Source organism: Salvelinus namaycush, chromosome 21 (assembly GCF_016432855.1).
Source record: "Salvelinus namaycush isolate Seneca chromosome 21, SaNama_1.0, whole genome shotgun sequence".
Lineage (NCBI taxonomy): Eukaryota > Metazoa > Chordata > Actinopteri > Salmoniformes > Salmonidae > Salvelinus > Salvelinus namaycush.
Window position 1 is genome coordinate 51,475,132 of NC_052327.1, and position 20,061 is coordinate 51,495,192.

At 43.3% G+C, this 20,061-nt stretch overlaps 1 protein-coding gene across 7 annotated transcripts in view; it reads right to left on the bottom strand.

Annotated features, from left to right (window-relative positions):
* The window catches only part of LOC120066465 (neuronal cell adhesion molecule-like), a 108,376-nt gene that overhangs the window by 35,761 nt on the left and 52,554 nt on the right, over positions 1 to 20,061 (bottom strand). For all 7 annotated transcript variants that reach the window (XR_005478773.1, XM_039017859.1, XM_039017856.1 and 4 more), the window contains exons 2-5: positions 7,745 to 7,925; positions 6,400 to 6,505; positions 5,947 to 6,140; positions 760 to 882 (exon numbers count right to left, since the gene is read on the bottom strand). Coding sequence is in view for 6 of the 7 variants with exons in the window: in XM_039017859.1 (XP_038873787.1) it covers positions 760 to 882; positions 5,947 to 6,140; positions 6,400 to 6,505; positions 7,745 to 7,829 (508 nt within the window). In the remaining variant the exon portion in view is untranslated. The remainder of the gene's footprint in view (positions 1 to 759; positions 883 to 5,946; positions 6,141 to 6,399; positions 6,506 to 7,744; positions 7,926 to 20,061) is intronic.

Consider the following 20,061-nt stretch of genomic DNA (forward strand, 5'->3'; position numbering starts at 1 on the left):
GAAGTCAACACGAGGAGAGAAGTCAACACGAGGAGAGAAGTCAACACGAGGAGAGAAGTCAACACGAGGAGAGAAGTCAACACGAGGAGAGAAGTCAACAGGAGGAGAGAAGTCAACATGAGGAGAGAAGTCAACATGAGGAGAGAAGTCAACATGAGGAGGGAAGTCAACATGAGGAGAGAAGTCAACATGAGGAGAGAAGTCAACATGAGGAGAGAAGTCAACACGAGGAGAGAAGTCAACACGAGGAGAGAAGTCAACAGGAGGAGAGAAGTCAACATGAGGAGAGAAGTCAACATGAGGAGAGAAGTCAACAGGAGGAGAGAAGTCAACAGGAGGAGAGAAGTCAACATGAGGAGAGAAGTCAACATGAGGAGAGAAGTCAACAGGAGGAGAGAAGTCAACATGAGGAGAGAAGTCAACAGGAGGAGAGAAGTCAACAGGAGGAGAGAAGTCAACATGAGGAGAGAAGTCAACACCATCAGGCCACACTACTGAGGCTTCCATTAATGTCTCGTTTTATGAGGAATATTTCGACTCATAATTTGCAAGCAATGAAACCAAACAGACAGACTACCCAAAAGGACAGACTACCCAAGACATGACCATTCAGAAACAGGTGTGGACAGGACATATTACCCATTAGGTTCTCATATGATCCAGCTAAAATGTCTGTAAACAAACAGGTATCTACAGGTATCTATGTATCTACAGTAAACTGCAGCACAACAGACAGTGGACTATAATGACCAGACTTACTGACGTCCATCCAGAAGATGATGGGGGGGGGCAGGCCAGCAGGGGGCCGGCAATGTAGCACTAGAGCCTCGCCCTCCTGAACTCTGATTGGCTCGTTCCTCTCCTTTGACCACAAGGGGGACCCTGAAATACACATGAGGGAAACATGATATACCAGTATGTGGTTTATACATTTACCTAACGTCACTAAGAAGGAATGAGATCTAGCAACATGAAAGGATTGCTACATGGAAGGAATGAGGTCTAGCTACATGAAAGGAATGAGGTCTAGCTACATGAAAGGAATGAGGTCTAGCTACATGAAAGGAATGAGGTCTAGCTACATGAAAGGATTGCTACATGGAAGGAATGAGGTCTAGCTACATGGAAGGAATGAGGTCTAGCTACATGGAAGGAATGTGTTCTAGGTATATGGAAGGAATGAGTTCTAGCTACATGGAAGGAATGAGTTCTAGGTATATGGAAGGAATGAGTTCAAGCTACATGAAAGGATTGCTACATGGAAGGAATGAGGTCTAGCTACATGAAAGGAATGAGGTCTAGCTACATGAAAGGAATGAGTTCTAGCTACATGGAAGGAATGAGGTCTAGCTACATGAAAGGAATGAGTTCTAGCTACATGAAAGGAATGAGGTCTAGCTACATGAAAGGAATGAGTTCTAGCTACATGAAAGGAATGAGGTCTAGCTACATGAAAGGAATGAGTTCTAGCTACATGAAAGGAATGAGGTCTAGCTACATGAAAGGAATGAATTCTAGCTACATGGAAGGAATGGGGTCTAGCTACATGAAAGGAATGAGGTCTAGCTACATGGAAGGAATGAGGTCTAGCTACATGAAAGGAATGAGGTCTAGCTACATGAAAGGAATGAGGTCTAGCTACATGAAAGGATTGCTACATGGAAGGAATGAGGTCTAGCTACATGGAAGGAATGAGGTCTAGCTACATAGAAGGAATGAGATCTAGCAACATGAAAGGATTGCTACATGGAAGGAATGAGGTCTAGGTATATGGAAGGAATGAGTTCTAGCTACATGGAAGGAATGAGTTCTAGGTATATGGAAGGAATGAGTTCAAGCTACATGAAAGGATTGCTACATGGAAGGAATGAGGTCTAGCTACATGAAAGGAATGAGGTCTAGCTACATGAAAGGAATGAGTTCTAGCTACATGGAAGGAATGAGGTCTAGCTACATGAAAGGAATGAGTTCTAGCTACATGAAAGGAATGAGGTCTAGCTACATGAAAGGAATGAGGTCTAGCTACATGAAAGGATTGCTACATGGAAGGAATGAGGTCTAGCTACATGGAAGGAATGAGGTCTAGCTACATGGAAGGAATGTGTTCTAGGTATATGGAAGGAATGAGTTCTAGCTACATGGAAGGAATGAGTTCTAGGTATATGGAAGGAATGAGTTCAAGCTACATGAAAGGATTGCTACATGGAAGGAATGAGGTCTAGCTACATGAAAGGAATGAGGTCTAGCTACATGAAAGGAATGAGTTCTAGCTACATGGAAGGAATGAGGTCTAGCTACATGAAAGGAATGAGTTCTAGCTACATGAAAGGAATGAGGTCTAGCTACATGAAAGGAATGAGTTCTAGCTACATGAAAGGAATGAGGTCTAGCTACATGAAAGGAATGAGTTCTAGCTACATGAAAGGAATGAGTTCTAGCTACATGAAAGGAATGAGGTCTAGCTACATGAAAGGAATGAATTCTAGCTACATGGAAGGAATGGGGTCTAGCTACATGAAAGGAATGAGGTCTAGCTACATGGAAGGAATGAGGTCTAGCTACATGAAAGGAATGAGGTCTAGCTACATGAAAGGAATGAGGTCTAGCTACATGAAAGGATTGCTACATGGAAGGAATGAGGTCTAGCTACATGGAAGGAATGAGGTCTAGCTACATAGAAGGAATGAGATCTAGCAACATGAAAGGATTGCTACATGGAAGGAATGAGGTCTAGGTATATGGAAGGAATGAGTTCTAGCTACATGGAAGGAATGAGTTCTAGGTATATGGAAGGAATGAGTTCAAGCTACATGAAAGGATTGCTACATGGAAGGAATGAGGTCTAGCTACATGAAAGGAATGAGGTCTAGCTACATGAAAGGAATGAGTTCTAGCTACATGGAAGGAATGAGGTCTAGCTACATGAAAGTAATGAGTTCTAGCTACATGAAAGGAATGAGGTCTAGCTACATGAAAGGAATGAGTTCTAGCTACATGAAAGGAATGAGGTCTAGCTACATGAAAGGAATGAATTCTAGCTACATGGAAGGAATGGGGTCTAGCTACATGAAAGGAATGAGGTCTAGCTACATGGAAGGAATGAGGTCTAGCTACATGAAAGGAATGAGTTCTAGCTACATGGAAGGAATGAGTTCTAGGTATATGGAAGGAATGAGTTCAAGCTACATGAAAGGATTGCTACATGGAAGGAATGAGGTCTAGCTACATGAAAGGAATGAGGTCTAGCTACATGAAAGGATTGCTACATGGAAGGAATGAGGTCTAGCTACATGGAAGGAATGAGGTCTAGCTATATGGAAGGAATGAGTTCTAGGTATATGGAAGGAATGAGTTCTAGCTACATGGAAGGAATGAGTTCTAGGTATATGGAAGGAATGAGTTCAAGCTACATGAAATGATTGCTACATGGAAGGAATGAGGTCTAGCTACATGAAAGGAATGAGGTCTAGCTACATGAAAGGAATGAGTTCTAGCTACATGGAAGGAATGAGTTCAAGCTACATGGAAGGAATGCTACATGAAATGAATGAGGTCTAGCTACATGAAAGGAATGAGTTCTAGCTACATGAAAGGAATGAGTTCCAGCTACATGAAAGGAATGAGTTCTAGCTACATGGAAGGAATGAGTTCTAGCTACATGGAAGGAATGCTAAATGAAAGGAATGAGTTCTAGCTACATGGAAGGAACGAGGTCTAGCTACATGAAAGGAATGAGGTCTAGCTACATGAAATGATTGAGTTCTCGCTACATGGAAGGAATGAGGTCTAGCTACATGAAAGGAATGAGTTCAAGCTACATGAAAGGATTGCTGTAGCTGCATGGAAGGAACGAGGTCTAGCTACAAGAAAGGATTGTTGTAGCTGCATGGAAGGAATGAGGTCTAGCTACAAGAAAGGATTGTTGTAGCTGCATGGAAGGAATGAGGTCTAGCCACATGAAAGGATTGTTCTAGCTACATGGAAGGAACGAGGTCTAGCTACAAGAAAGGATTGTTGTAGCTGCATGAAGGAATGAGGTCTAGCCACATGAAAGGATTGTTCTAGCTACATGGAAGGAATGAGGTCTAGCTACAAGAAAGGATTGTTGTAGCTGCATGGAAGGAACGAGGTCTAGCTACATGAAAGGATTGTTGTAGCTGCATGGAAGGAACGAGGTCTAGCTACAAGAAAGGATTGTTGTAGCTACATGGAAGGAATGAGGTCTAGCCACATGAAAGGATTGTTCTAGCTACATGGAAGGAATGAGGTCTAGCTACAAGAAAGGATTGTTGTAGCTGCATGGAAGGAACGAGGTCTAGCTACATGAAAGGATTGTTGTAGCTGCATGGAAGGTATGAGGTCTAGCCACATGAAAGGAATGAGTTCAAGCTACATGAAAGGATTGTTGTAGCTGCATGGAAGGAACGAGGTCTAGCTACAAGAAAGGATTGTTGTAGCTGCATGGAAGGAATGAGGTCTAGCCACATGAAAGGATTGTTGTAGCTGCATGGAAGGAATGAGGTCTAGCTACATGGAAGGATTGTTCTAGCTACATGGAAGGAATGAGGTCTAGCCACATGAAAGGATTGTTGTAGCTGCATGGAAGGAATGAGGTCTAGCTACATGGAAGGATTGTTCTAGCTACATGGAAGGAATGAGGTCTAGCTACATGAAAGGATTGTTGTAGCTGCATGGAAGGAATGAGGTCTAGCCACATGAAAGGAATGAGGTGTAGTTACAAAACTGCATCAAGCTAGAGGTAAACACAAAGGAAGTTGTGATAGGTGTTTCCAGGTAAGGATTATTAGCAAGACGTCTTTCCACATGTAACCGTTACCTTCCATGAAGAGAGCATTGATGATGGAAAATACATCTTATTAGTAACAACAACAAAAAAGAAGAGAGAAAATAAAGATTGAATGGTGATAAATCAAAGAGACACATGTCATAGATAAGCTTAGGGGAGAATGGACTGAGACAGACATGAGTTGATATGACTTGTTATGAGACGACTGAAAGGTCAGAGAGAGAGACATTGAGAAAGTGACAGAGAGCAACTAGAATGCTATTTGGCCGTAAACAGAGAGTACGCAGTGGCAGAATACCTGATCTTGATCCCTGTGACTGACCCAAACTTAAGGAAAGCTTTGACTATGTACAGACTCAGTCAGCATAGCCTTGCTATTGAGAAAGGCCGCCGTAGGCAGACCTGGCTCTCAAGAGAAGAAAGGCTATGTGCACACTGCCCACAAGATGAGGTGTAAACTGAGCTGCACTTCCTAACCTCCCACCAAATGTATGACCATATCAGAGACACATATTTCCTTCAGATTACACAGATACACAAAGAATTCGAAAACAAACCCTATTCTGATAAACTCCCATATCTATTCTGTGATATACCACAGTGTGCCATCACAGCAGCAAGATGTGTGACCTTTTGCCACAAGAAAGGGCAACCAGTGAAGAACAAACACCATTGTAAATACAACCCATATTTATGTTGATTTATTTTCCCTTTTATACTTTAACCATTTGCACATCGGTACAACACTGTATATAGACATACTATGACATTTGTAATGTCTTTATTCTTTTAGAACTTCTATGAGTGTAATGTTTACTGTTCATTTTTATTGTTTATTTCACTTTTGTATATTATCTACTTCACTTGCTTTGGCAATGTCAACATATGTATCCCATGCCAATAAAGTCTCTTGAATTGAATTGAGAGAGAGAGAGAGAGAGAGAGAGAGAGAGAGAGAGAGAGAGAGAGAGAGAAAGAGAGAGAGAGAAAGAAAGAAAGAAAGAAAGAGAGAGGGAATGAGAGAGAGAAAGAGAGAGAGCGAGAGAGAGAGAGAGAGAGAGAGAGAGAGAGAGAGAGAGAGAGAGAGAGAGAGAGAGAGAGCGAGAACGAGATAATGAATGAGGCCAAGCAATGCTTACTGGACTGTCTGATGATGATATTGTTGGACACTGCGGCCCCGTGTTTGTTTCTGGCTGTACATTGGTAGATCCCCTCGTACGTCTCGGCCTTCTCCCCACTGATGTCCACCACCAGGGTACCAGAGCGGGGTCGCATCGTCACCTTGGGATCCTGGTCAATGTCAAAGTGGGTCCCGTTTCTGGTCCACGAGAAGCTGCGAGTGGAATGATGTCAATGTTAGTGAACATCCAAATAACTGTCACTGTCATCATAGAACATTTTCAGATTTGATATAGCACAAAAATGACCAGTATAACAATTGGCTGTGTGTGTGTGTGTGTGTGTGTGTGTGTGTGTGTGTGTGTGTGTGTGTGTGTGTGTGTGTGTGTGTGTGTGTGTGTGTGTGTGTGTGTGTGTGTGTGTGTGTGTGTGTGTGTGTGTGTGTGTGTGTGTGTGTGTGTGTGTGTGTGTACCTGGGATGTGGCTTCCCTTTGGCCTCACAGTGGACGACGATGTTCTCCCGAGGGTCGATGATGTAATCCTTGGGGGACTGTTGAGTTATGGTTGGCGGCTGCGCCACTACGGCAAGCAGAGAAGGACACAGTCAAATCAACCACTGGCCTTTCTGCATAACTAAGCTGTTTTCTATTAATCAATCACACAGCGAGCCACAAAATGACATGCAGGGTTGCGACGGCTCGCGACATTGAATCTAATCTGGAACGTAAAAGCATGCAGTAGACTGAAGTACATTCCAGTATATCCTGCTTCATTCGCTTCTTTCTTTAAACGTATTTCTGTCCCAAGGAACATAAGATGGACATACTATGGGAAATCCTGATTTTTGTGGTGTAGTTTCCTGCTATGTCTCGAAAAAACAAATAAACAACAAACAAACAAACAAGAAGAGCATGGTATGCAAGTCCAACCAATACTTAAAATCCACTCAAATCCACACGGATAAGCGCAAAACAAAAAATAAATACAAATAAAAACCCAAATGCACAAGTCAAATAGTCTCTGTGGGCACACTGAATTCACACAAGCATGGTGGTGGAATTTAACTTACATTCTTCCAGAACTTTAGCTTTTTCCCCAAGAATCAGCATAAATTAGTGACATAATAAAGAAAACCAGACATTAGTGGTGGAAAAGATTGGACCGGTTTAGTTACTCCCCATCAGAACTTGGTTGATAGAAGGTTGGTTAGTTGCCAGGCATTAGACTGCAGCTTCCAGATGGTCATTGATTCAAAACATTACTCACACAACATAGTGATATTTCCACATTATGACGTTGGTGTGTGTGTAAGGTTCTGCAAGAACTTAAAATGACAGAAAATCCTTCTGTTCTTACTCACTTATAAAACAGAACTTACAACCTCTTACAGACTCCTCTTACAGACTCCTCTTACAGACTCCTCTTACAGACTCCATACAAATGTAACTTTGACTTTGAAAAGGGGGAGGGAGAAGGAGAGAAGCAGAGAGAGAAAGAGATACAGAAAGAGGTAGAGAAAGAGATAGAATGAAAGAAAGAAAGAGAGAGAGACAGATAAAGAGAGAAAGAGAGAAAGATGGAGGGAAAGGAAGAGGGAGAGAGAGAAGCAGAGGCAGAGGAATATACAGGGAGGGAGAGGGAGAGAAAGAGAGATGGAGGATAAATAAACTTTGACTTTGCTTGAAAGTGATGTGTTTAGTTCTTTCAGTCTAGTGGGAGCGACAAACTAAAATAGGACTGCCTCTTTAGAGGTTATTACAACCTCTTCCAGACTCCACAGCAATATAATGAATGTGAAGTGTTCATAGTTCTTCTTACGGTCTAGTGGGACCTCCAGAGCGTTGCCTAGGTGACCCAAGATCAGCATCAGGAACACAGCTGCACCCGCCCTCGTCCTCTCCATGATTGGTTATCTGACACGAAGGTCCTCCCCCCCAGACGCAGATAAGACCCGCCTCTCTCCTCAATCAGAACGGCTCAGACTCGTGCACATTTACAACTAAAGAGAGAGAGAGAGAGAGAGAGAGAGAGAGAGAGAGAGAGAGAGAGAGAGAGAGAGAGAGAGAGAGAGAGAGAGAGTGAGAGAAAGATGGAGAAAGAGAGGGAGAGAGAGAGAGAGAAAAATGGAGAAGAGGAAAAATAGGAGGGGGGAGCGAACATATAGGAACATACATTATTCAGATGAAAAGGCAAAGCACATCCTCTCCAGTATCTATGGTCATAAATCAAGAGACCGAGAAGAGACTGAGACTGTTTCAGATGTACAGTTAGATCAATAGCAGGTGACTGAGACTATGCCACGTTACAGATGTACAGTTAAATCAATAGCAGGTGACTGAGACTATGCCACGTTACAGATGTACAGTTAAATCAATAGCAGGTGACTGAGACTGTTTCAGATGTACAGTTAAATCAATAGCAGGTGACTGAGACTATGCCACGTTACAGATGTACAGTTAAATCAATAGCAGGTGACTGAGACTATGCCACGTTACAGATGTACAGTTAAATCAATAGCAGGTGACTGAGACTATGCCACGTTACAGATGTACAGTTAAATCAATAGCAGGTGACTGAGACTATGCCACGTTACAGATGTACAGTTAGATCAATAGCAGGTGACTGAGACTATGCCACGTTACAGATGTACAGTTAAATCAATAGCAGGTGAAGTCATTATTCACTCTAGAGAGACAGATACAGGTGGCTGTCGCTGTGTGACTGTGGATCCAAGGTGGTTGCTATGCAGATGGAGATGGACTTAGCTGGGAGATGTGAACAATTGTTTTGATCTAGTGCGCTCTGATGAATGTGTGTGTGTGTGTGTGTGTGTGTGTGTGTGTGTGTGTGTGTGTGTGTGTGTGTGTGTGTGTGTGTGTGTGTGTGTGTGTGTGTGTGTGTGTGTGTGTGTGTGTGTGTGTGTGTGTGTGTGTGCGTGTGCATGTGTGTGCGTGCCCTTGCGTGCCCTTGCGCATGCATGTGTGTATGTGTGTGAACTAGTGTGCTCCAATGGGGAGCGACGTGGCCCACACGGCTTCATTTAGCTGATTCACTGCCATGACGTTAGTACCATTAAGCTGCTAACATATCGATCACATCAGCCATCAACCTCAGATGACATGCTGCCAGTGGATACCTCCCCTCCCCTTGCTCCTCCCCTCCCCTCTCTCCTCTCCTCCCCTCCCCTCTCTCCTCCCCCTCCCCTCTCTCCTCCCCTCTCTCCTCCCCTCCCCTCTCTCCTCTCCTCCCCTCCCCTCTCTCCTCTCCTCCCCTCCCCTCTCTCCTCTCCTCCTCTCCCATCCTCTCATCTGTCTCTCTGTCTGGCTGACTGACTGAAATTAGGTCACAGGGAGAAGAACCCTGACAGCCAAGGAAGTAGAGAAGGTAGTTGACAGACATCAGCACGCATCAGTAATGAGAGGAGCAGAGATAGTGTTATGGTTATGGGATATGGTTTGTTGTAGAATCTCTTGGATAGTTAGATTGCTGTGATGCACCACTGTGCACCACTGTGTGGATGAGGGCTGTGTTCAAGTTCATTGAAGAGGATAGTATTGCACCTAATGATGGAAATCTGAGTGTTAATTGATAGACTGAGTGTTAATTGCATCAGGTTCATCATTATGCAATGTAACCAGAGGGTTATTCACCCAATATTAAAGTTGCAATCTGCAATAGCTACTGTTGTAACTATTAACTGTCCCTCAGATTGTGGCTTTATGTACTATATAAAGTTGACACTTGTGAAGATATGGAGCAGGAAATGAAGGGGTTCGCTTGTTGCCAGGCAGCTTAACAATGTCATTATGCCACTATCCAACCTAGAGAGAGAAAGAGAGAGAAGTGACAGAGAGAGCGAGAGGAGAGAGAGAGGAAAGAGGAGAGAAAGAGACAGAGAGAGAACGAGAGAGAAGACACAGAGAGAGCGAGAGGAGAGAGAGAGAGAGAAGAGAGAGAGAGAGAGAGAGAGAGAGAGAGAGAGAGAGAGAGAGAGAGAGAGAGAGAGAGAGAGAGAGAGAACCCAATGCGCCCTAGACCTTCTGTCTGACGACCAACTAGGGCCACCAAGCCACATAATAATACACACAAGCACAAACGACCTGAGAGCACAGCAGGAAAGGGTGGCCACAGCACTCAAGGGAGTGATTGAAAAAGCTTCTTCCACTTTCCCCAACGCACAAGTGGTTATCTCCACCCTGCTACCATGAAAAGACTTGCTACCATACAGCGGGTAAACGCAAGTATTTCCTGTGACTGTGCCTCAAAACCAACTGTCTACCTGGCCCACCACTCCACCCTGGACTTGACCAGCCTTTATGACCAGGTCCACCTATACAAGGCAGCAGAGCCCACCTTCGCCCGGACCCTAAAGGACATCGCCCTCAACCGCAGCCCCAACACTTCAACCAGGAGCAACAGATCAACACCCTTCCCAGACCAGCGAGACCCTCTCCCAGACCTGTGGGAACCACCCCCCAGACCTACACATAGAGGACCCACGCCGAGAGGACCTACATCCAAACCACAGCACCACCAGCCACATCCTCACCCCCACCCCAACCAATCAACACCCCCAAGTCAACCATGCCCACACCCCATTTAGGCCCCCTCAGATCAGACCTATGCCCCTACTGCCCACTCCAATGCCCCCACTCCCGCAAAAAAAGGCCTCAACGTGAAAGTCACACATATGCCCAGGCCGTGAGCAGGCAAACCGGCCCGACCCCCACTCTTACACTAGCCCAAGCCAATGGCATGTACCAGATGCTCAGCAGGTTCTGCTCACACTTACTGGCCTGAGGCCAAACCACACGACTAACAACATTGGACACTTTATGGAACACAAAGCCTTCACTATCTCATCCTGGAATATCCAAGGCCTGAGGTCATCTGCCTTTGGCCTGAAGAGCTGGAACCTGGACTTCACCAAAACATCTGAAATACAGGCATTGTCATCCAACAAGAAACCTAGTATAGAGGAGACGGACCAACTGGTTGCCGTCTAGGTTACAGAGAGTTGGAAGTCCCATCCACCAAACTACCAGGTTTGAAACAGGGAAGCGACTCAGAGGGTTTGCTAATTTGGTATAGAGCAGACCTAACTCACTCCATTAAATTAATCAAAACAGGAACATTTTGCACTTGGCTAGAAATTCTAAATGAAATCATCTCAACAGATGAAAAAGTCCTCCTGTGTTCTTCCTACATCCCTCCCAATAGAATCCCCATGTTTAATGAAGACAGCTTCTCCATCCTGGAGGGGGGAATCAATCATTTCCAGGCCCAGGAACATGTACTAGTCTGTGGCAACCTAAATGCCAGAACTGGACAAGAACCTGACACCCTCAGACACACAGGGGGACCAACACCTACCTGGAGCATTCCCTCCCCCAGAGGCACACCTACGACAACGTAACCAACAAAAACGGGTCACAACTCCTGCAGCTCTGTCGCATGCTGGGTCTGTACATAGTCAACGGTAGGCTTTGAGGGGACTCCTACGGTAGCTACACCTATAGCTCATCTCTTGGCAGTAGTACTGTAGACTACTTAATCACTGACCTCAACCTAGAGTCTCTCAGAGTGTTCACAGTCAGCCCACTGACACCCCTATCAGATCACAGCAAAATGAGAGTCAATTTGAACAGAGCAAAACTCAAACATGAGGCATCAAAGCCAAAGAAACTGAATAATAATAAGAAATGCTATGGAAACATACCAAAGAATCTGGTAGTGTGGTAGTGTGGAAACCTACCAAAAAATGTAATTAGGCAACAACAAATTCCTTTTAGACAACTTCCTGGACAAAATGTTTCACTGTAATAGTGAAGGTGTAAACTTAGCAGTAGAAAACCTGAACAGTATATTTAACCTATCAGCTTCCCTATCAAATCTAAAAATGTCAAACAGAAAACTGAAGAAAATGAACAACAATGACAAATGGCAAATGGTTTGAAGAAGAATGCAAAAACCTAAGAAAGAAATTGAGAAACCTATCCAACCAAAAACATAGAGACTCAGAAAACCTGAGTCTACGCCTTCACTATGGTGAATCACTAAAACAATACAGAAATACCCTACGGAAAATAAGGAACAGCACGTCAGAAATCAGCTCAATGTAATTGAAGAATCCATAGACTCTAACCACTTCTGGGAAAATTGGAAAACACTAAACAAACTACAACACGAAGAGTTATCTATCCAAAATGGAGATGTATGGGTAAACCACTTCCCCAATCTTTTTGGCCCTATAACAAAGAACAAACAGGCAAAACATATACATGATCAAATACAAATCTTAGAATCATCTATTAAAGACTACCAGAACCCACTGGATTCTCCAATTACATTGAATGAACTACAGGACAAAATACAAACCCTCCAACCCAATAAGGCCTGTAGTGTTGATGGTATGCTCAATGAAATTATAAAATATACAGACCACAAATTCCAATTGGCTATACTTACAATTGTCTCTACTCTTTAACATCATCCTTAGCTCTGGCATCTTCCCCAATAGTTGGAACCAAGGACTGATCCACAAAAGTGGAGACAAATTTGACCCCAATAACTACTGTGGGATATGCGTCAACCGCAACCTCTGGAAAATCCTCTGCATTATCATTAACAGCAGACTCGTACATGTCCTCAGTGAAAACAATATACTGATTGAAACCTGTTTGGGATAGGGGGCAGCATTTTCACTTTTGCATGAAATGCATGCCCAGAGTAAACTGCCTGCTACTCTGTCCCAGATGCTAATATATGCATCTTATTAGTAGTATTAGATGGAAAACACTCTGAAGTTTCGAAAACTGTTTGAATGATGTCTGTGAGTATAACAGAACTCATATGGCAGGCGAAAACCTGAGAAAATCCAACCAGGAAGTGGGAAATCTGAGGTTTGTAGTTTTTCAAAGCTTGGCCTACCGAATACACTATGGGGTCAAGTTGCACTTCCTACGGCTTCCACTAGATGTCAACCGTCTTTAGAAACTTGTTTCAGGCTTCTGCTATAAAGGAGGGGGGAATGGGAGCTGAATGAGTCATGTGTCTGGCAGAGTGTCTCAGGCTCGTGACGCGCACTCCCGACAGAGTTAGCTCTCGTTCCAGTCCTTTGCTACAGACAATGGAATTCTCCGGTGGGAACATTATTGATGATTTATGTTAAAAACATCCTAAAGATTGATTCCATACATCGTTTGACATGTTTCTACGACCTGTAACGGAACTTTTCGAGTTTTTGTCTGGACGTAGTGCTCATGAAGATGGATTACTGGGCTGAACACGCTAACAACTAGTGGCTATTTGGACATAAATGATGGACTTTATGGAACTTTATGGAACAAATCAGTCATTTATTGTCGAATTGGGATTCCTGGGAGTGCATTCGGATGAAGATCATCAAAGGTAAGTGAATATTTATCATGTTATTTCTAACTTCTGTTGACTCCAACATGGCAGATATTTCTTTGGCTGGATTGGGCTCTGAGCGCCGTACTCAGATTATGCTTTTTCCGTAAAGTTTTTTTGAAATCTGACACAGCGGTTGCATTAAGGAGAAGTCTATCTTTAATTCTGTGAATAACACTTGTATCTTTTATCAACTAACATAATCATATGTTGTGCTTTCGCTGTAAAGCCTTTTTGAAAACTTTTTTGGAACACCATTATTTTTGTCTTACTGAGATTTACTGTCAGGGCCCAGGTCTGACAGAATCTGTGCAGAAGATCTAGGTGCTACTCTAGGCCCTCCTTGATTGGGGACAGAAGCACCAGATTATCAGCAAACAGTAGACATTTGACTTCAGATTCTAGTATGGTGAGACCGGGGGCTTTTTCCCAAATTACAGTACAACAGACCACGTATTCACCCTGCACACCCTACAAGTATTCTCATGCTTTGTTAATTTCAAAAAAGTGTTTGACTCAATTTGGCATGAGGGTCTACAATATAAATTGATGGAAAGTGGCAAAAAAAACACACATTTCTTTCCACAGGGCTGTGGGGTGAGACAGGGATGCAGCTTAAGCCGCAACCTCTTCAACATATATATCAACGAATTGGCGATGGCACTAGACAAGTCTGCAGCCCCCGGTCTCACCATACTAGAATCTGAAGTCAAATGTCTACTGTTTGCTGATAATCTGGTGCTTCTGTCCCCAATCAAGGAGGGCCTAGAGTAGCACCTAGATCTTCTGCACAGATTCTGTCAGACCTGGGCCCTGACAGTAAATCTCAGTAAGACAAAAATAATGGTGTTCCAAAAAAGTTCAAGTTGCCAGGACCACAAATACAAAATCCATCTATCTAAGAGAGAGAGAGTGAAGAGGCAGAGAGAGAGAAAGGAGCGGGGGGGGGGGGGGGGTTGCCAAAGAAAAAAGGGAACAATTGCCAAGAAGACTCAGAATAGGAGATCAATTCCTGGAAATGCAATCAAGGATTCTTCTAAATACCAGCCTCTTACTCTTTTTGTAAGCCAATTAGGAAGTGCTCCATTGAAACAGAATATCCTTACATCTTAGCGAATCATACGTAATTCAACAGTAGCATCATAAAATAGTCTATATACATTTGGTATGCATGCATACCCTACCATCAAACAGTAGAAAAACTACACAGCTCTGAGGAAGAGATTGAGACATTTTCTCCATTTAGGAATTGGAGTATGACCTGATTTTATCCTGCTGCCTTCTTGCCAATGTCACCTGAGGCGCCCGGTCAGTGTCCCACTAAATCTAATGAAAATGTCACAGTCTTCCAGCACAGCAGAATAAAGTGCTCTGCCCGGTTGTCTCAGACGGCGATATTTGATTTGGGATTTTTGTGTTACTCAATAAAGGAATAATGTGGTCCAATTAAGCCAGCCTTCTTTCCGTCTCTCTCTCCATCTTTTTCTTCCAGACCCCATAGCTGCAGGGTGAGTCAGGGACCAGGACTGGGGGGAGTCTGGTAGTACTTAGCCACATCAATAGTCTGCCCATTTTACACTATCGTGCCTAACCGGACCATACTGTGCTGAGATACTGTCTGAGATTTTCATTTTACATTGTCCTTTCCAGCATGGTTCCAGCAACTGTGGTGCATGTGTAACTGGGCCAGCCCTGTAGGCTACAGCTCAGCCCAGCTCTGTTTAGTAGTGGGAATTAACCCCTACTTCTCCCTACTTCCTGGAGTTATAGATGGATGATCTGATGTGTTGGTTAGTGGTGGAGTTATAGATGGATGATCTGATGTGTTGGTTAGTGGTGGAGTTATAGATAGATGATCTGATGTGTTGGTTAGTGGTGGAGTTATAGATGGATGATCTGATGTGTTGGTTAGTGGTGGAGTTATAGATAGATTATCTGATGTGTTGGTTAGTGGTGGAGTTATAGATAGATTATCTGATGTGTTGGTTAGTGGTGGAGTTATAGATAGATTATCTGATGTGTTGGTTAGTGGTGGAGTTATAGATGGATGATCTGATGTGTTGGTTAGTGGTGGAGTTATAGATGGATGATCTGATGTGTTGGTTAGTGGTGGAGTTATAGATAGATGATCTGATGTGTTGGTTAGTGGTGGAGTTATAGATAGATGATCTGATGTGTTGGTTAGTGGTGGAGTTATAGATGGATGATCTGATGTGTTGGTTAGTGGTGGAGTTATAGATGGATGATCTGATGTGTTGGTTAGTGGTGGAGTTATAGATAGATGATCTGATGTGTTGGTTAGTGGTGGAGTTATAGATAGATTATCTGATGTGTTGGTTAGTAGTGGAGTTATAGATAGATTATCTGATGTGTTGGTTAGTGGTGGAGTTATAGATAGATTATCTGATGTGTTGGTTAGTGGTGGAGTTATAGATAGATTATCTGATGTGTTGGTTAGTGGTGGAGTTATAGATAGATTATCTGATGTGTTGGTTAGTGGTGGAGTTATAGATAGATTATCTGATGTGTTGGTTAGTGGTGGAGTTATAGATGGATGATCTGATGTGTTGGTTAGTGGTGGAGTTATAGATGGATGATCTGATGTGTTGGTTAGTGGTGGAGTTATAGATAGATGATCTGATGTGTTGGTTAGTGGTGGAGTTATAGATAGATGATCTGATGTGTTGGTTAGTGGTGGAGTTATAGATGGATGATCTGATGTGTTGGTTAGTGGTGGAGTTATAGATAGATGATCTGATGTGTTGGTTAGTGGTGGAGTTATAGATAGATTATCTGATGTGTTGGTTAGTGGTGGAGTTATAGATGGATGATCTGATGTGTTGGTTAGTGGTGGAGTTATAGATGGATGATCTGATGTGTTGGTTAGTGGTGGAGTTATAGATGGATGATCTGATGTGTTGGTTAGTGGTGGAGTTATAGATAGATTATGTGATGTGTTGGTTAGTGGTGGAGTTATAGATGGATGATCTGATGTGTTGGTTAGTGGTGGAGTTATAGATGGATGATCTGATGTGTTGGTTAGTGGTGGAGTTATAGATAGATTATCTGATGTGTTGGTTAGTGGTGGAGTTATAGATGGATGATCTGATGTGTTGGTTAGTGGTGGAGTTATAGATAGATTATCTGATGTGTTGGTTAGTGGTGGAGTTATAGATGGATGATCTGATGTGTTGGTTAGTGGTGGAGTTATAGATGGATGATCTGATGTGTTGGTTAGTGGTGGAGTTATAGATAGATTATCTGATGTGTTGGTTAGTGGTGGAGTTATAGATGGATGATCTGATGTGTTGGTTAGTGGTGGAGTTATAGATAGATTATCTGATGTGTTGGTTAGTGGTGGAGTTATAGATAGATTATCTGATGTGTTGGTTAGTGGTGGAGTTATAGATAGATTATCTGATGTGTTGGTTAGTGGTGGAGTTATAGATGGATGATCTGATGTGTTGGTTAGTGGTAGAGTTATAGATGGATGATCTGATGTGTTGGTTAGTGGTGGAGTTATAGATAGATTATCTGATGTGTTGGTTAGTGGTGGAGTTATAGATGGATGATCTGATGTGTTGGTTAGTGGTGGAGTTATAGATAGATTATCTGATGTGTTGGTTAGTGGTGGAGTTATAGATAGATTATCTGATGTGTTGGTTAGTGGTGGAGTTATAGATAGATTATCTGATGTGTTGGTTAGTGGTGGAGTTATAGATAGATTATCTGATGTGTTGGTTAGTGGTGGAGTTATAGATAGATTATCTGATGTGTTGGTTAGTGGTGGAGTTATAGATGGATGATCTGATGTGTTGGTTAGTGGTGGAGTTATAGATGGATGATCTGATGTGCTGGTTAGTGGTGGAGTTATAGATGGATGATCTGAGGTGTTGGTTAGTGGCGGAGTTAGATGGATTTAGTGGCTAGCCCCTAGAGCCAATGGCTGGTGCTTGATAGATGAATGAGGGGGGAGAGGAGGGGTAATGTCTTCTACATGGCCCTGGCCTCCCCAGGGAAACCCTGTATTACTCGCCTGGGGCAGCCAACCACGGGGCTGTGTACACTGGCCGACAGCTCCGGCTGAGGATTTGATACAATAAGATCCATGGGAGCCATTTCATCAAGCTCATTTACGATTGCAGGGCTAGGAGGCGAGGAGCACTGGACTAGAACCTGATAAAGGAGAACGTAGAAGAAACACATCCGAGAACCACAATGGAAATCAGTTTTCCAGCTCTATTGTGTTATCCTTGATGATCCAGTCTCTGGCTGGAGCACTGTTATCAACGTATTTTAAAATAGATTCAATCAATCACTCTATATCTAGCTACCATTATCCAGTTCAAACTGTATGCTAGATATTGTACTGTAGGAAAACAACGAAAGTCACACTCTTTATTCTCCCAAACATTTTGAGAACCAACGTTCGACCCGATGAGCCTTCCTCCAGTACAGTACTGTCAAATCATCAGGTCATGTCAACAATATCCATCTCTTTCCACAACAACAATAACAACAAGGCTATTAACGCCACACTGTGATGGCCACTATTTCTTTAAACCCATGAAACGTAGCATGAAAGAGCTGATTTAGTATATAGAGACCAGGAGGACAAAACATGACAGAATAGGACAGAATATGGAGGAGTATGACAGAATAGGACAGAATAGGACAGAATAGGGAGGAATATGACAGAATAGGACAGAATAGGAAAGAATAGGTCAGAATAGGGAGGAATATGACAGAATATGACAGAATAGGAAAGAATATGACCGAATATGACAGAATAGGCCAGAATAGGACAGAATAGGGAGGAATATGACAGAATATGACCGAATATGACAGAATAGGGAGGAATATGACAGAATAGGACAGAATAGGAAAGAATAGGTCAGAATAGGGAGGAATATGACAGAATATGACAGAATAGGAAAGAATATGACCGAATATGACAGAATAGGCCAGAATAGGACAGAATAGGGAGGAATATGACAGAATATGACCGAATATGACAGAATAGGATAGAATAGGGAGGAATATGACAGAATATGACAGAATAGGATAGAATAGGGAGGGATATGACAGAATATGACAGGCCAGGAGGAGAGGAGGGAATAAATATGTTCTTTATTATCCTTTATTAAAGCCCATGGATTCTAATCCAAGAGGGAGCCACCACTCTGAGCCACCGCTCCATACAATTACAATTAAAGAGGTATAGCAACTCCTCTCCTCCAGCTGGTCAGCAGAGTGTGTGTATGTGTGTGTGGGGGGGAACCAGCGGTGCTGTAGTAATAATCCTTGAGAGAGTTGCTGCTGTGTAACTGAGTCCACCCAACAAGGCCACTAGTCCCCCCGATACCACAGTGGTACCACTGGGCCTGGAACACACTAGAAGAGGAGACAACCACTCCCATAGCCTGAGGGTATTCATCTCCTTCACACTACATCCAACTTGGGTCCAGATACCCCATCCATACACCTGACCCCAACACACAGACATACAAACACATGGATGTGCCCACACACCCTAACTTAGCCCATCATACAGTGCCTTCGGAAAGTATTCAGACCCCTTGGCTTTTTTCACATTTTGTTACGTTACAGCCTAATTCTAAAATTGATTAAATAACAAAAAATCCTCAACAATCTACACACAATACCTCATAATGACAAAGTAAAAACAGGTTTTTAAGAATTTTAACAAATGTATACAAAATTAAAAACAGAAACACCTTATTTACATACGTTTTTAGACCCTTTGCTATGAAATTGAACTCAGGTGCATCCTGTTTCCATTGATCATCCTTGAGATGTTGATTGGACATGATTTGGAAAGGCACACAACTGTCTATATCAGGTCCCACAGTTGACAGTGCATGTCAGAGCAAAAACCAAGCCATGAGGTCGAAGGAATTGTCCGTACAGATCCGAGACAGGATTGTGTCGAGGCACAGATCTGGGGAAAGTACCAAATTATGTCTGCAGCATTGACGTTCCCCAAGAACACAGTGGCCTCCATCATTCTTAAATGGAAGAAGTTTGGAACCACAAGACTCTTCCTAGAGCTGGCCACCAGGCCAAACTGACCAATCGGGGGAGAAGGGCCTTGGTCAGGGAGGGGGCCAAGAACCCAATGGTCACTCTGAAAGAGCTCTAGAGTTCCTCTGTGGAGATGGGAGAACCTTCCAGAAGGACAACCATCTCTGCAGCACTCCACCAATCAGGCCTTTATGGTAGAGTTGCCAGACGGAAGCCACTCCTCAGTAAAAGGCATATGACAGCCCACTTGGAGTTTGCCAAAAGTCACCTAAAGACTCTCAGACCATGAGAAACAAGATTCTCTGGTCTAATGAAGCCAAGATTGTACTCTTTGGCTTGAATGCAAAGCGTCACGTCTGGAGGAAACCTGGCACCATCCCTACGGTGAAGCATGGTGGTGGCAGCATCATGCTGTGGGGATGTTTTTCAGCGGCAGGGAGACTAGTCAGGATCGAGACAAAGATGAACGGAGCAAAGTACAGAGAGATCCTTAATGAAAACCTGCTCCAGAGCACTCAAGACCTCAGACTGGGCAAAGGTTCACCTTCCAACAGGACAACGACCCTAAGCACAGAGCCAAGACAACGCAGAATTGGCTTCGGGACAAGTGTCTGAATGGCCATGAGTGGCCCAGGCAGAGCCCGGACTTGAACCCGATCTAACATCTCTGGAGAGCT